This window comes from Xyrauchen texanus, chromosome 8 (assembly GCF_025860055.1).
Source record: "Xyrauchen texanus isolate HMW12.3.18 chromosome 8, RBS_HiC_50CHRs, whole genome shotgun sequence".
Taxonomy (NCBI): domain Eukaryota; kingdom Metazoa; phylum Chordata; class Actinopteri; order Cypriniformes; family Catostomidae; genus Xyrauchen; species Xyrauchen texanus.
In genome coordinates, this window is record NC_068283.1 from 41,848,205 (window position 1) to 41,866,650 (window position 18,446).

The window sequence follows — 18,446 nt, forward strand, 5'->3', positions numbered from 1 at the left end:
GAAGTGGTTCCACAGTTGGTCCGCAGCGAGTCAAAAATAGAACGGGGCATCTGTGCACTTTCGGAGCAATGCAATGGATGCATCCAGTGTAGACAACATGGCTGATTCTCAATGTGCGTTCTTATGTGTTCTTGCGGTCTTGTGAACTCATTCGAAAGCATTAGATAGTGACTTTTGGGCAAAATCCCATTTGAAGTCCCAGAAGTCATAGCGGCATTACGGTGGCAGACGAAGAACATTTATTTAGTTTACCCTCCAGATTTCTCTGCTGTATGCTCGGCAAAGTCTGATGGCACATGAGAGTCGTCATACTTCATCAACATTTGTTGTATTGTTTTGGCATCAATATACACATGGAAGTGAGTGTTTACAGACTTTATTCTTTTAACATGTCACTAGTCCTGCAAATGCCGTCACTGGTGTGTAATTATGCCAGTAGTTCTCTCATTGGCACAACAGGAAGATTGCAGCACATCTCAAAGTTCGCAATAGATGTTTTCTACATCCTCCTGTCCTTCTGAGTTCATTCTTCCATTGTAGCTTGGCAAGACTGGTCTTCATAAGAATGCAAGCTTGTTATCTGCATTCTTGGCATTGAAATACCACATATCATGGGCGTCCGGTGTAGACAGGGGGTGTTTCTCGACGCAAAGACCGCAGAATGGACTTGTGTTCTTATGAAGACTAGTTTTGCCAATCTACCATGGAAGAACAAACTTGAAAGGACATGAGAACGTAGAACGCATCGACTGTGAGCTTTGAGATGTGCTGCTATATTCCAGTTGCACAATTGCCCGTCCCAGCACATTTGAAACCAATGAGAGAACTATTGGCATTATCACATTCATGACAGCATCATTATTATCATCACACCAGTGAGGTTTTGCAGGACTAGTGACACATTAAAAGAAAAAGTCTGTAAATACTAGTTTCCTGCATGTGTTTATTACTTTATTAAAATCATGCCCAACAGCACAACAAATGTTGACGTAGTCAACGGGCCATCAGACATTTGTAAGCTTACAGCGACAATCTCTTGAGGGGAAACACAATGATAAATGTCCTTCGTTTGTCACAGTAGTACCAGGTTCTTGCCCACAGGTCACCATAGATGCATCCTGTATATTTAGATTAAGAACACATCCTTGTAATTTTATGCTTTGTCTGTACTTGCGCTCTTGAGTATTGGAAATTAACTTCCAATGACAGTGGATGATGATGTCGAGCAAGTCCACGAGATCATAAGAACACAAAAGAATGCAAACTGAGACATTTTTGTGTGGTTGCTTACTGGCTAAAATTGAAGAGCCCACGCCCAAGTCTTAATTAATTTTTTTTAGCAGCGCAAGGAACCCGTGAACTACAAGTAGGTATAGCTGCAGGCCCTAGACCTCAAAATGGGGCGAATCTCCAAAAGAGGGTGGAGTTACTCCAAAAGGGGTTTGCGCCAACTCCAAAAGGGGGCGTCCCTTCCACGCATGGTTAGAGTTAGATTAGGGACTCACTCCCGCCCCATTTTGGAGCAATGCCTGCAGCTATATCCTTCTCCTGAACTATGTAAGTCAGATGCTAATAAAAAAAAAATAAAAGAGGTAATTATTAGACATGAAGTCACAATTGCAAGAAATAAAAATGAAATTGAGAGATATAAAGTTGCAATTGCATGGTATACACCATTATCCTGAACACGATTTCTTAACGGCCACCTGTTTTCAGTTGCAGGTCTCCAATGTTTTCAATCACAGAAGCGAATAATGTGATGTTTAGAGTATCACATTTGTAAAATCAGTCAAAAAAAATTATGTAGCTCCACAGTACTGAAATTTTCTTTTGACATTGCTTCACCTAAACTGGTAGATGACATGAAGCGATGGTCCAAAGTCAGTTATTTTGATATTTTAACTACATTGAGTTGCTATGACACCCAACAGCTAAATCTGAAATGTAGTTTTATTCCAGAGCTTGTTGTTCTCCGTCTGGATCGCTCGTTTTAGTAGTTTTGACATTGCTTCTTATAGAGACCAGAAACAGAAAACAGGCTATCAGAATCATGATGACACAGACCAGTTGTTGCTCAGGAAAACTGTTGAGAAACTTGTTAATAAAACCTTGCAACCATGTGATGCATTTTCAGTGAAAAGTATATCCTCTGCATGTGTGATGGGCTTACTTCATTAATACAGCCACCACATTCGTTCACCTGCCGTCCTGACCAAACCCTCTATAGATCCAGCTGACTTCATCTTTGAACAATACCTGCGGTTTATGTCTAAGCTTGACCCCAGCGTTGACCCCCATCTCTCGTGTCTATTTTTGGAAGTGGGTACAAAGAGTAACCCTAATATTTAGCTGACACTGAACAGGGCTTTTTCAAAAGAGATAAAGAGTCTATTAATTGCAATGACCCAACTCCAAATAAACAGACAGCTCGAGTTAATAATACTTTTATTGCTATAAGTCGCTCCCATAGAAAATGTTTGCCCATTTTCACAGAGAAGTCAAAGTATTACTCGATTCACCATACATCATGACTGAGGCAAACAGATTTGAAAAGCATAAAGCATACATGTACATAAACTCACCCTAAACACTTCTGAATAATATCTAGTCATCTAGAGTTATAATCATTCTTCCACGCAAAGAACCTACCATCACATAAGACCTGGCTATTAAGGCGAAAGTGTTCTTTGGTTTTCCATTTGCCGCTACATCTCACGTGAAATATTGAATTCTGCGTTCAGCCCAAAGTGAAGAGGGTGAAGGACGTAAAATGAATCACAAGTAGGGTACACGAGCACTGTACGTGCACAGCATGATTTGTCTAGATGTTTGTACTCTGTCCACCTGTATACGCTCACATGGTCAAATGAAGAATAATAAGTTGGTTTCTTTGACTGTATTCATACACTAGCATAAAACCGTGGTATACTTTGGGCATAAAGAGCCTCACAAAGCAGTTATAGCATGGCGAACGCTTCCACGCAGCCACACAGTCATCTTTTGAGGCATGCTTTGAAAGGCTAGAGCGCTAGACTGTCCGTGAGATGTAAAAGCACGTGGATAAACACAGTATACCCTTGACTTTAACTGGGGAATTCTGAAAAGATTGGCCTTTTGGCTGTATACAAAGTGGATGAATGGAAATGTGTGAGAGAAATCAAACGCAGCTTCAATATCTTCTTTCTCCTATACCATGCCGTGTAAAAATGATTTCTGTAAAACCCAGAGACTTAGCTTATCAATATCTCATAAGAGAGAGCGAAATAAAATCCATATTTACTAACAAATGAAAGTGATGAAATCAGTGCTAAAGACATCATAAAAATGTACAACCAGGGAACTGACTGTATAGGCTACTGTATGGGCAATATGTTGAAAAAATTACAAGCTTATGTTTTTTTGGATACAACATCTGCAAGCAAAGTTCATTTTAGCATACATTCACAGCTGCAACACATTTTCAGTCACTGGATATTTTATTTTAGCAATTTTGTTTACATGTTTTAAGTGTGTGTCAGCCATTTTGTTTTACGTGCATACGCATTTTCCCTCCAAAACTGTGGATAGTTTATAAAAGTATTGCGGAAAGAGAGGAGAGTTATTTTTGGCAAACTCCCCTCACATTCAGAAGTAGCTCCACCTCAACTCCCTCTACCCAAAACCCTGAGTCCCCTTCCCTCAAACTTTCCCAACACACAACCTCTTAGTTTTTCTGAAAAAAAGTCCCTTGAGATCCGTCTCCATTGACTCGGACCTGCGGCAAGGGCAGGAATGGCTCTACTGCTCTTCCTCTGTTTGTTTACTCCACATCCCCTCCATTCTTGCACTCTTCCTCCTCCTCAATCTCCCTTCCACCTCTATCTTCTCTCAGTTTCGCCGGTAGCGGTTCTTAGGCTTCTCCCCACAACCAGTGGCCTCGCAAGAGGACAGAGTCGGGTTCTTTCCGGAGTTGATGCTGCTGAGCAAGCCTGGTAGTTCGTGGGTGATGGCCTTCTCTATCTTCTCCAGCAGGCAACCACCCATGTAGGAGCATTGAGAAGAGAGTTGCTTGAAGCTGCTAATTGAGTTGATCCCGAAGAAGTCGCGGTAAGCAGCCCGGTTTGGCAGGTCGAACTTGCTGACGTTGGTTTTTGCCAGAATAGACTTGAAAATGTAGAACTTGTCGGGATCATCTATGATCTCATTGAACACCAGTTCAGGATCACTAAAGAAGGTCATCTTTTCCTTGAAGGTCTGTACATAGCGATCCACTAAGAGGGCATGAATACGGACACGGATGCCGTGTTGTCGTATGAAGGCGATTTTGTTCTCCAGCCGGTTCTCGATCACTTGGTTCAGGTCTTCTAGCAAAGATATTTCTTCACGTTTGAAGAGTTCAAGGCTGGTGTCGGAGGCATAGTCATAGGGCCAGAAAGAGCTGACATAGACGCGGGGTGGTTCGGTCACATTAATGAGGGGTGCCAGACTCCAGAAGAGAGCGCCGTAGACGCGCATGAGATCCTGGGTCACCAAACTGTCGGCCTTATTGAGGATGATACGGATCTGGGACTCTCGACCTTTTAGCTGTCTGAAGAGCATTTCCAACTCCAGGCCAACATCTAGCTTGGTGGGGTCAAAGACCACAAAAATCAGGTCTGCTCGATCGATAAACCACTGGCACACATCGTTGAATGGGTAGCCTTGAAGTGAGAGAAGATATATGGAGATTAATTATGATAGATTAGATTAAAATGCTTAATAATGAAAATGGAATTAATTGACATATTTTAGTGCCCTATCCCGGTGCAATGCGATGAATCGACAAGACATTGGTGCCTAGGGGTCTTCTGACTAACAGCGATTAAATCGAAGTCGCCAAGTCACTGTACTTTTAGTTGCTAGTATGAGTTCCAACTTGACTGCTTTATCCAATTGTATCAGGCGGTGGATCCCGTGCGCTTCACTGTCAGCACTCCCATTGGTAGAACTCTGCTCAACTTTGTCACAACACCAGTGCTCTCTAATGTAATATACAATTGCCAAATCCTTACTGAAAATGGAGGAGTCCAGTTGCTAAAGTCTAGGGTATACCTAATATTTCCACGTGTCATTCGGTCTCGTTAATGGTCAAACAGACACATGCAAACTACGACTGCTTTGTGTTACTCTTTTAGTTTACAGTCAACAGCAGGTGCATGTGCAGACCTGGGCTGCAAGTGGACATGTAGCAGCACGTGGAAAACTGAAGTATATTTTAGCCTATATTCACCTCAAGTTCCTGTCAGTTTGAAGCACCTCTAGTTGGTGATTTAGCCCCAGCCACAGGAGGAACTCTTTGGTCCAAAATTGCACTGCACATAGCTAAATATTTTCAATGGGTGGCACTATTGTCACACTGTGTAGTATTTTCTTTTTGCTGAAAATTGGTCTTGTCGCACCTGGTCAGAACATGCGGTAACAAAAGAAAATTTTTTAGCATATTATTTCTTTGCATTCCTCTATCATTTTACCTCTCTCCTGCTGTTTGCGGTTCTCAATGATTCCAGGTGTGTCCACAAATGTCACCCGCTCCAGGAGCTTGTGGGGCATCTCGATGCCTACAAGCTTCTCCAAAAAGGTCTGGCCAAACTTCTCTAGAGGGGAGAAGGAGCGAGAGCTGTCAGCAGCCATGACTATGCCCTCCACCGTGCGGATCTTTTCGCCGTGCATGATGACGGTAAACTCTGAAGTAGTGGGCTCAGCACCTGGAGAACAGAAGTTGGGAAATTCCAGTAACAGTGCAAAGGAAACAAAGAAACTAAAGACAGAAAGCAATTATCACTTAACCAATCTGAATTCAAATATTTAAATACCAAAGACTACTTGAGATGATGATCACAAGCCTGTGGACAGCAATGGGAACCCTTTGAATTCCTGCTAATTATCTATTTGGTTTACCTGTGTACAACTGGTAGGGAGTGTCCTTCAGACCCAACAGATAGTTGATCATGGAGGATTTGCCCACGCTCCAGGGTCCAAGTAACAGCACCATGGGTTTTGAGGTGATTTCTCCATCTTTTAAAAACAGTAAGAGTGCAATGCAGTTACAAAATCAGCAACAAAAACAGCAAAAATCAAACCACTCAAGGAAGAACGATTTCTTGTTCGAAAGCAAATTTAAACAAATAAATTACAATATAACGATTACAATAAAGAGCTATTTTTGAAAACACAAGTTAATCTTTTTAAAGTCTTCCTTTACCAATGACAGAGTAATTGTTTGCAGGGGCTCCTCATATATATAGTATTTATATTGTATGTGTTACTTACTTTCGGACCTTTTCAGACATTTGAAATGAGTTACTTTCCTCTAATCCCATACCATACCTTTATATGGGAATATCATTTTTGTTAAAGGGACAGTTCACTTAAAGAAATTTTACAGAATTAAAATTTTTGGGTGAACCGCTTTTGACGCCAGTACCTTTGATTGAGTTTCTGCTAGTTTTCTAGTTGGCAAGTTATAGGTTATGACGAATCTCGCTTGGATTTCTTAGATTTTCACTCCATGCTGAAAAACATAGTGAAACAGATCAGAGATTTGGCCAATCCCTTCTTCAATCAAGTAATTTAGCTCTGGCATATGAAAGCAATTTCATTTGATAATGTCCATTGACTGTGGTGTGATGAAATTATGCAGGCATGTTCAATGTTACAGAAAGAAGCTGTTTCAAAAGAGAGGAAATTGGCCTCAGTTCTGATCTTTTAGCTGGAGCATCACTGTCAGCATTTAGAATCGAAAAGCAACAAGCAAATGTGCCATTTGCATCAATCATAAAAATGAATAAATACAGAAAATAAAGTATGATACATTGAAATGAATGCATTGAAAGAAATTGGTGTTGGGGTAAGCTAGAATGTATTGCAGTTGATCTGACTGTGGGGAACATGTTTTGCACAGCTTTGCATGATTTATTTAATCGCATCTGTCTAAAGAATGTGTTATAAACCCCCAAACATGACAATGAAGGCTGCTTCACTCTTTCGTGATATAAAGTCTCACAATAAGACACATAAGGACACTTCTTGAATTAGAAGAGAAACTGATATTGCAATTTATTTTTATGAAGGTTGTCAGTGCCACATACCCCTCACCAATCCCGCCCATCCCACCCACCCACGGGTGTATGCCAGGACTTTACATTGAACAAATACAGATTCTTCTGTGTTTTTCGCTCGTGTTATCCTGATGGTGTTTAGTGTTTGTGTGAGTTTATAAACGTGTGAGTGTATAAACGACGGTACTGCACCATAAAATATATAGTCAAACAACAGCTTTAAACTGTCAAATTTACAGGTTGTTCTTTAAAGATGTTAATATTTTTACTGTATTTTTTACAAAATTATTCTGGCAACCACAGCTGCCAGTTTTTCAGGGTATGAATAAATAAAAAAAATTCTTGCCTTTTTAATATTAAATGCTACATAAAATGCTAAAAAAAAAATTTTTTTAAGATAAATAAAAAAAAAACTGACAATTACAAGAAATATCTAAGCATAATCTATACAAGAAAAGGACAATTTGTGATATTTTTGGCAATTACATTTCATAATACATTTCCATCAAATTGAATTATGTAAATTTTTAACTAAATTAAAAGTCCAAACATCTCATTGGGTTAAAAGTTATTTTGTTAATTCATTTGAAAATGTATCTACTTAGTTAAGTGAATAAAAACACCAGAACCAAATCAAGACTTTAAACCATAAATATGCTGGTACTAAATCTGCTGAAATATTGTTGTGTATAAGATTGGACAATCTGACACTCAATTTGGTGAGTGAATTTAAATTATTTATATTCTGGCAACTTTAAAATAGCTGAATGATTACTAAGCAACAACTTACTTAGAAAATGTTATTACTTAGAAATGTATAATTATCTTGTCATGCTGATGGTAATTGTGCAGATGCGCGCTAGCTGCAATTACACTACAGGGGAGCTCAGATGCAGGCAGTGCCATGCAGTAAACGCCCCCGTCATACCCACCTGTTGCCGAATCCCCCAGTGTGCGTCCTGGATAGGCTGTTTAGTGGAGGGGGCATGTGGGTGATGTCAGGGGGAGGAGACACAGGCAGAGTGAAAGAAGATGTAAAGTGTGAGAAATAGTGGAGAGGAGAGAGAGAGAGAGAGAGAGAGAGAGAGAGAGAGAATGTGTAGGGATAAAAGAAAGAAAGAAGTGACACTTTTCCTATGAAGTAGGAGAGAGTGATGAGCTAAAATGTGTGTGTAAGATGTTTGAGAGTTGTTCATAAACAATTAAAACGGATTCTTTATCAGTATGTTTGTCATGTTTTCTATTAAAACATATAAAAATGTGTGAATATCATGAAAGCTGTCAAGAACATGTCTGGGTCATGTTTCACCCCAGAATCAAAAGCACAATGAAAATCTAGGGGGGCAATGCCCCTTCTAGCCCCACCACACCGACACCCACTTAGACTTGGCTGGGAAGTACTCCCATTAAACTATCATTCCTATTAAATCACCAGCAGCAGCCATTATCCACATAGATCCTTAGATAATATTTGTAAGACGTTTTTCCAGTTTCCTTCAGTCCCCTCACTAGAGTAGTAGCTCAGTTTTGTATCAGTGTATATTATTGTGGTGAGTGAAGGGGTTAAGTACCATGCTGAACCACAAGGGGGCAAGCTTGATCCTAGTGTTGTGTTAAGAGGTTAGCAGGACACTCATGTGCCATGAACATCAACCTTCAGAGGACCCAACCTACACTGGGGCCCTCTACAGTTTGAGCAGATTAAGGGGGCATTTTTATAAGTAAAAAATAACACTTTAGATCCCAACTTATTTTTAGACGTTATAGTCTAAAAATAAGTGTCACACTGATGGTGTTTAGTGTTTGTGTGAGTGACACTGAGTGCTGTCTCTACAAGTTTATTACATTATTATAATTTCACAGTGTTATCCTGATGGTGTTTAGTGTTTGTGTGAGTGACACTGAGCGCAGTCTCTACATGTTTATTACATTATTATAATATCACAATGTTATCCTGATGGTGTTTAGTGTTTGTGTGAGTGACACTGAGTGCTGTCTCTACATGTTTATTACATTATTATAATATCACAATGTTATCCTGATGGTGTTTAGTGTTTGTGTGAGTGACACTGAGTGCTGTCTCGACATGTTTAGTACATTATTATAATTTCACAATGTTATCCTGATGGTGTTTGTGTGAGTGACACTGAGTGCTGTCTCTACATGTTTATTGCATAATTATAATTTCACAATGTTATCCTGATGGTGTTTAGTGTTTGTGTGAGTGACACTGAGTGCTGTCTCTACATGTTTATTACATTATTTTAATTTCACAATGTTATCCTGATGGTGTTTAGTGTTTGTGTGAGTGACACTGAGTGCTGTCTCTACATGTTTATTACATTATTATAATTTCACAGTGTTATCCTGATGGTGTTTAGTGTTTGTGTGAGTGACACTGAGCGCAGTCTCTACATGTTTATTACATTATTATAATATCACAATGTTATCCTGATGGTGTTTAGTGTTTGTGTGAGTGACACTGAGTGCTGTCTCTACATGTTTATTACATTATTATAATATCACAATGTTATCCTGATGGTGTTTGTGTGAGTGACACTGAGCGCTGTCTCTACATGTTTATTACATTATTTTAATTTCACAATGTTATCCTGATGTGTTTTTAGTGTTTGTGTGAGTGACACTGAGCGCTGTCTCTACATGTTTATTGCATTATTGTAATTTCACAGTGTTATCCTGATGGTGTTTAGTGTTTGTGTGAGTGACACTGAGTGCTGTCTCTACATGTTTATTGCATTATTTTAATAGCACAATGTTATCCTGATGGTGTTTAGTGTTTGTGTGAGTGACACTGAGCGCTGTCTCTACATGTTTATTGCATTATTTTAATATCACAATGTTATCCTGACGGTGTTTAGTGTTTGTGTGAGTGACACTGAGCGCAGTCTCTACATGTTTATTGCATTATTATAATTTCACAATGTTATCCTGATGGTGTTTAGTGTTTGTGTGAGTGACACTGAGCGCTGTCTCTACATGTTTATTGCATTATTATAATATCACAATGTTATCCTGATGGTGTTTAGTGTTTGTGTGAGTGACACTGAGCGCTGTCTCGACATGTTTAGTACATTATTATAATTTCACAATGTTATCCTGATGGTGTTTAGTGTTTGTCTGAGTGACACTGACTGCAGTCTCGACATGTTTATTACATTATTATAATATCACAATGTTATCCTGATGGTGTTTGTGTGAGTGACACTGAGTGCTGTCTCTACATGTTTAGTACATTATTATAATTTCACAATGTTATCCTGATGGTGTTTAGTGTTTGTGTGAGTGACACTGACTGCAGTCTCGACATGTTTATTACATTATTATAATTTCACAATGTTATCCTGATGGTGTTTAGTGTTTGTGTGAGTGACACTGAGTGCTGTCTCTACATGTTTATTACATTAATATAATTTCACAATGTTATCCTGATGGTGTTTAGTGTTTGTGTGAGTGACACTGAGCGCTGTCTCTACATGTTTAGTACATTATTATAATTTCACAATGTTATCCTGATGGTGTTTAGTGTTTGTGTGAGTGACACTGAGCGCTGTCTCGACATGTTTAGTCCATTATTATAATATCACAATGTTATCCTGATGGTGTTTAGTGTTTGTGTGAGTGACACTGAGCGCTGTCTCTACATGTTTATTGCATTATTATAATATCACAATGTTATCCTGATGGTGTTTAGTGTTTGTGTGAGTGACACTGAGCGCTGTCTCGACATGTTTAGTACATTATTATAATATCACAATGTTATCCTGATGGTGTTTAGTGTTTGTGTGAGTGACACTGAGTGCTGTCTCTACATGTTTAGTACATTATTATAATTTCACAATGTTATCCTGATGGTGTTTAGTGTTTGTGTGAGTGACACTGAGTGCAGTCTCGACATGTTTATTACATTATTATAATTTCACAATGTTATCCTGATGGTGTTTAGTGTTTGTGTGAGTGACACTGAGTGCTGTCTCTACATGTTTATTACATTAATATAATTTCACAATGTTATCCTGATGGTGTTTAGTGTTTGTGTGAGTGACACTGAGCGCTGTCTCTACATGTTTATTGCATTATTATAATTTCACAATGTTATCCTGATGGTGTTTAGTGTTTGTGTGAGTGACACTGAGTGCTGTCTCTACATGTTTATTGCATTATTATAATTTCACAATGTTATCCTGATGGTGTTTAGTGTTTGTGTGAGTGACACTGAGTGATGTCTCTACATTTTTTATTGCATTATTATAATTTCACAATGTTATCCTGATGTGTTTTTAGTGTTTGTGTGAGTGACACTGAGCGCTGTCTCTACATGTTTATTGCATTATTGTAATTTCACAGTGTTATCCTGATGGTGTTTAGTGTTTGTGTGAGTGACACTGAGTGCTGTCTCTACATGTTTATTGCATTATTTTAATAGCACAATGTTATCCTGATGGTGTTTAGTGTTTGTGTGAGTGACACTGAGCGCTGTCTCTACATGTTTATTACATTATTGTAATTTCACAGTGTTATCCTGATGGTGTTTAGTGTTTGTGTGAGTGACACTGAGTGCTGTCTCTACATGTTTATTGCATTATTTTAATAGCACAATGTTATCCTGATGTGTTTTTAGTGTTTGTGTGAGTGACACTGAGCGCTGTCTCTACATGTTTATTGCATTATTGTAATTTCACAATGTTATCCTGATGTGTTTTTAGTGTTTGTGTGAGTGACACTGAGCGCTGTCTCTACATGTTTATTGCATTATTGTAATTTCACAGTGTTATCCTGATGGTGTTTAGTGTTTGTGTGAGTGACACTGAGTGCTGTCTCTACATGTTTATTGCATTATTTTAATAGCACAATGTTATCCTGATGGTGTTTAGTGTTTGTGTGAGTGACACTGAGTGCTGTCTCTACATGTTTATTACATTATTTTAATATCACAATGTTATCCTGATGGTGTTTAGTGTTTGTGTGAGTGACACTGAGCGCAGTCTCTACATGTTTATTGCATTATTATAATTTCACAATGTTATCCTGATGGTGTTTAGTGTTTGTGTGAGTGACACTGAGCGCTGTCTCTACATGTTTATTGCATTATTATAATATCACAATGTTATCCTGATGGTGTTTAGTGTTTGTGTGAGTGACACTGAGCGCTGTCTCTACATGTTTATTGCATTATTATAATATCACAATGTTATCCTGATGGTGTTTAGTGTTTGTGTGAGTGACACTGAGCGCTGTCTCGACATGTTTAGTACATTATTATAATATCACAATGTTATCCTGATGGTGTTTGTGTGAGTGACACTGAGTGCTGTCTCTACATGTTTAGTACATTATTATAATTTCACAATGTTATCCTGATGGTGTTTAGTGTTTGTCTGAGTGACACTGACTGCAGTCTCGACATGTTTATTACATTATTATAATTTCACAATGTTATCCTGATGGTGTTTAGTGTTTGTGTGAGTGACACTGAGTGCTGTCTCTACATGTTTATTACATTAATATAATTTCACAATGTTATCCTGATGGTGTTTAGTGTTTGTGTGAGTGACACTGAGCGCTGTCTCTACATGTTTAGTACATTATTATAATTTCACAATGTTATCCTGATGGTGTTTAGTGTTTGTGTGAGTGACACTGAGTGCTGTCTCTACATGTTTATTGCATTATTATAATTTCACAATGTTATCCTGATGGTGTTTAGTGTTTGTGTGAGTGACACTGAGTGCTGTCTCTACATGTTTATTGCATTATTATAATTTCACAATGTTATCCTGATGTGTTTTTAGTGTTTGTGTGAATGACACTGAGCGCTGTCTCTACATGTTTATTGCATTATTATAATTTCACAGTGTTATCCTGATGGTGTTTAGTGTTTGTGTGAGTGACACTGAGTGCTGTCTCTACATGTTTATTGCATTATTTTAATATCACAATGTTATCCTGATGGTGTTTAGTGTTTGTGTGAGTGACACTGAGTGCTGTCTCTACATGTTTATTACATTATTTTAATATCACAATGTTATCCTGATGGTGTTTAGTGTTTGTGTGAGTGACACTGAGCGCTAGTCTCTACATGTTTATTGCATTATTATAATTTCACAATGTTATCCTGATGGTGTTTAGTGTTTGTGTGAGTGACACTGAGTGCTGTCTCTACATGTTTATTACATTATTTTAATATCACAATGTTATCCTGATGGTGTTTAGTGTTTGTGTGAGTGACACTGAGCGCTGTCTCTACATGTTTATTGCATTATTATAATTTCACAATGTTATCCTGATGGTGTTTAGTGTTTGTGTGAGTGACACTGAGTGCTGTCTCTACATGTTTATTGCATTATTATAATTTCACAATGTTATCCTGATGGTGTTTAGTGTTTGTGTGAGTGACACTGAGTGCTGTCTCTACATGTTTATTGCATTATTATAATATCACAATGTTATCCTGATGGTGTTTAGTGTTTGTGTGAGTGACACTGAGCGCTGTCTCTACATGTTTATTGCATTATTATAATATCACAATGTTATCCTGATGGTGTTTAGTGTTTGTGTGAGTGACACTGAGCGCTGTCTCGACATGTTTAGTACATTATTATAATATCACAGTGTTATCCTGATGGTGTTTAGTGTTTGTGTGAGTGACACTGAGTGCAGTCTCTACATGTTTATTGCATTATTATAATTTCACAATGTTATCCTGATGGTGTTTAGTGTTTGTGTGAGTGACACTGAGTGCTGTCTCTACATGTTTATTGCATTATTATAATATCACAATGTTATCCTGATGGTGTTTAGTGTTTGTGTGAGTGACACTGAGCGCTGTCTCTACATGTTTATTGCATTATTATAATATCACAATGTTATCCTGATGGTGTTTAGTGTTTGTGTGAGTGACACTGAGCGCTGTCTCTACATGTTTAGTACATTATTATAATATCACAGTGTTATCCTGATGGTGTTTAGTGTTTGTGTGAGTGACACTGAGTGCAGTCTCGACATGTTTATTACATTATTATAATTTCACAATGTTATCCTGATGGTGTTTAGTGTTTGTGTGAGTGACACTGAGTGCTGTCTCTACATGTTTATTACATTAATATAATTTCACAATGTTATCCTGATGGTGTTTAGTGTTTGTGTGAGTGACACTGAGTGCTGTCTCTACATGTTTATTGCATTATTATAATTTCACAATGTTATCCTGATGGTGTTTAGTGTTTGTGTGAGTGACACTGAGTGCTGTCTCTACATGTTTATTGCATTATTATAATTTCACAATGTTATCCTGATGGTGTTTAGTGTTTGTGTGAGTGACACTGAGTGCTGTCTCTACATGTTTAGTACATTATTATAATTTCACAATGTTATCCTGATGGTGTTTAGTGTTTGTGTGAGTGACACTGAGTGCTGTCTCTACATGTTTATTGCATTATTATAATTTCACAATGTTATCCTGATGGTGTTTAGTGTTTGTGTGAGTGACACTGAGTGCAGTCTCGACATGTTTATTACATTATTATAATATCACAATGTTATCCTGATGGTGTTTAGTGTTTGTGTGAGTGACACTGAGTGCTGTCTCTACATGTTTATTGCATTATTATAATATTACAATGTTATCCAGATGGTGTTTAGTGTTTGTGTGAGTGACACTGAGTGCTGTCTCTACATGTTTATTACATTATTATAATATCACAATGTTATCCTGATGGTGTTTAGTGTTTGTGTGAGTGACACTGAGTGCTGTCTCTACATGTTTATTGCATTATTATAATATCACAATGTTATCCTGATGGTGTTTAGTGTTTGTGTGAGTGACACTGAGCGCTGTCTCTACATGTTTAGTGCATTATTATAATATCACAATGTTATCCTGATGGTGTTTAGTGTTTGTGTGAGTGACACTGAGCGCTGTCTCTACATGTTTATTGCATTATTATAATATCACAATGTTATCCTGATGGTGTTTAGTGTTTGTGTGAGTGACACTGAGCGCTGTCTCTACATGTTTATTGCATTATTATAATTTCACAATGTTATCCTGATGGTGTTTAGTGTTTGTGTGAGTGACACTGAGTGCTGTCTCTACATGTTTATTGCATTATTATAATTTCACAATGTTATCCTGATGGTGTTTAGTGTTTGTGTGAGTGACACTGAGTGCTGTCTCTACATGTTTATTGCATTATTATAATTTCACAATGTTATCCTGATGTGTTTTTAGTGTTTGTGTGAGTGACACTGAGCGCTGTCTCTACATGTTTATTGCATTATTATAATTTCACAGTGTTATCCTGATGGTGTTTAGTGTTTGTGTGAGTGACACTGAGTGCTGTCTCTACATGTTTATTGCATTATTTTAATATCACAATGTTATCCTGATGGTGTTTAGTGTTTGTGTGAGTGACACTGAGCGCTGTCTCTACATGTTTATTACATTATTTTAATATCACAATGTTATCCTGATGGTGTTTAGTGTTTGTGTGAGTGACACTGAGCGCAGTCTCTACATGTTTATTGCATTATTATAATTTCACAATGTTATCCTGATGGTGTTTAGTGTTTGTGTGAGTGACACTGAGTGCTGTCTCTACATGTTTATTACATTATTTTAATATCACAATGTTATCCTGATGGTGTTTAGTGTTTGTGTGAGTGACACTGAGCGCTGTCTCTACATGTTTATTGCATTATTATAATTTCACAATGTTATCCTGATGGTGTTTAGTGTTTGTGTGAGTGACACTGAGTGCTGTCTCTACATGTTTATTGCATTATTATAATATCACAATGTTATCCTGATGGTGTTTAGTGTTTGTGTGAGTGACACTGAGCGCTGTCTCTACATGTTTATTGCATTATTATAATATCACAATGTTATCCTGATGGTGTTTAGTGTTTGTGTGAGTGACACTGAGTGCTGTCTCTACATGTTTATTGCATTATTATAATTTCACAATGTTATCCTGATGGTGTTTAGTGTTTGTGTGAGTGACACTGAGTGCTGTCTCTACATGTTTATTGCATTATTATAATTTCACAATGTTATCCTGATGGTGTTTAGTGTTTGTGTGAGTGACACTGAGTGCTGTCTCTACATGTTTATTGCATTATTATAATATCACAATGTTATCCTGATGGTGTTTAGTGTTTGTGTGAGTGACACTGAGCGCTGTCTCTACATGTTTATTGCATTATTATAATATCACAATGTTATCCTGATGGTGTTTAGTGTTTGTGTGAGTGACACTGAGCGCTGTCTCTACATGTTTAGTACATTATTATAATATCACAGTGTTATCCTGATGGTGTTTAGTGTTTGTGTGAGTGACACTGAGTGCAGTCTCGACATGTTTATTACATTATTATAATTTCACAATGTTATCCTGATGGTGTTTAGTGTTTGTGTGAGTGACACTGAGTGCTGTCTCTACATGTTTATTACATTAATATAATTTCACAATGTTATCCTGATGGTGTTTAGTGTTTGTGTGAGTGACACTGAGTGCTGTCTCTACATGTTTATTGCATTATTATAATTTCACAATGTTATCCTGATGGTGTTTAGTGTTTGTGTGAGTGACACTGAGTGCTGTCTCTACATGTTTATTGCATTATTATAATTTCACAATGTTATCCTGATGGTGTTTAGTGTTTGTGTGAGTGACACTGAGTGCTGTCTCTACATGTTTATTGCATTATTATAATTTCACAATGTTATCCTGATGTGTTTTTAGTGTTTGTGTGAGTGACACTGAGCGCTGTCTCTACATGTTTATTGCATTATTGTAATATCACAATGTTATCCTGATGGTGTTTAGTGTTTGTGTGAGTGACACTGAGTGCTGTCTCTACATGTTTATTGCATTATTATAATATCACAATGTTATCCTGATGGTGTTTAGTGTTTGTGTGAGTGACACTGAGTGCTGTCTCTACATGTTTATTGCATTATTATAATTTCACAATGTTATCCTGATGGTGTTTAGTGTTTGTGTGAGTGACACTGAGTGCTGTCTCTACATGTTTATTGCATTATTATAATTTCACAATGTTATCCTGATGGTGTTTAGTGTTTGTGTGAGTGACACTGAGTGCTGTCTCTACATGTTTATTGCATTATTATAATTTCACAATGTTATCCTGATGGTGTTTAGTGTTTGTGTGAGTGACACTGAGTGCTGTCTCTACATGTTTATTGCATTATTATAATTTCACAATGTTATCCTGATGGTGTTTAGTGTTTGTGTGAGTGACACTGAGTGCTGTCTCTACATGTTTAGTACATTATTATAATATCACAATGTTATCCTGATGGTGTTTAGTGTTTGTGTGAGTGACACTGAGTGCTGTCTCTACATGTTTAGTACATTATTATAATATCACAATGTTATCCTGATGGTGTTTAGTGTTTGTGTGAGTGACACTGAGTGCTGTCTCTACATGTTTATTACATTATTATAATATCACAATGTTATCCTGATGGTGTTTAGTGTTTGTGTGAGTGACACTGAGTGCTGTCTCTACATGTTTAGTACATTATTATAATTTCACAATGTTATCCTGATGGTGTTTAGTGTTTGTGTGAGTGACACTGAGTGCTGTCTCTACATGTTTAGTACATTATTATAATATCACAGTGTTATCCTGATGGTGTTTAGTGTTTGTGTGAGTGACACTGAGTGCTGTCTCTACATGTTTATTACATTATTATAATTTCACAATGTTATCCTGATGGTGTTTAGTGTTTGTGTGAGTGACACTGAGTGCTGTCTCTACATGTTTATTACATTATTATAATTTCACAATGTTATCCTGATGGTGTTTAGTGTTTGTGTGAGTGACACTGAGCGCTGTCTCTACATGTTTATTACATTATTATAATATCACAATGTTATCCTGATGGTGTTTAGTGTTTGTGTGAGTGACACTGAGTGCTGTCTCTACATGTTTATTACATTATTATAATATCACAATGTTATCCTGATGGTGTTTAGTGTTTGTGTGAGTGACACTGAGTGCTGTCTCTACATGTTTATTGCATTATTATAATTTCACAGTGTTATCCTGATGGTGTTTAGTGTTTGTGTGAGTGACACTGAGTGCTGTCTCTACATGTTTATTACATTATTTTAATATCACAATGTTATCCTGATGGTGTTTAGTGTTTGTGTGAGTGACACTGAGTGCTGTCTCTATATGTTTATTGCATTATTATAATTTCACAATGTTATCCTGATGGTGTTTAGTGTTTGTGTGAGTGACACTGAGTGCTGTCTCTACATGTTTATTACATTATTTTAATATCACAATGTTATCCTGATGGTGTTTAGTGTTTGTGTGAGT

The 18,446-nt window shown here is 37.4% G+C and overlaps 1 protein-coding gene across 2 annotated transcripts in view; it reads right to left on the minus strand.

The window, feature by feature from the left end:
• Window positions 1-2,413: 2,413 nt before the first annotated feature.
• Window positions 2,414-18,446, minus strand: part of srl (sarcalumenin) — a 36,906-nt gene continuing 20,873 nt past the window's right edge. Inside the window, exons 4-7 of one of the 2 annotated variants that reach the window (XM_052131356.1) lie at window positions 8,009-8,044; window positions 5,917-6,033; window positions 5,490-5,723; window positions 2,414-4,679 (exon numbers count right to left, since the gene is read on the minus strand). In XM_052131356.1, the coding sequence (XP_051987316.1) occupies window positions 3,868-4,679; window positions 5,490-5,723; window positions 5,917-6,033; window positions 8,009-8,044 (1,199 nt within the window). In that variant the 3' untranslated portion in view covers window positions 2,414-3,867. The remainder of the gene's footprint in view (window positions 4,680-5,489; window positions 5,724-5,916; window positions 6,034-8,008; window positions 8,045-18,446) is intronic. The other variant, XM_052131357.1, reaches the window with a different exon arrangement.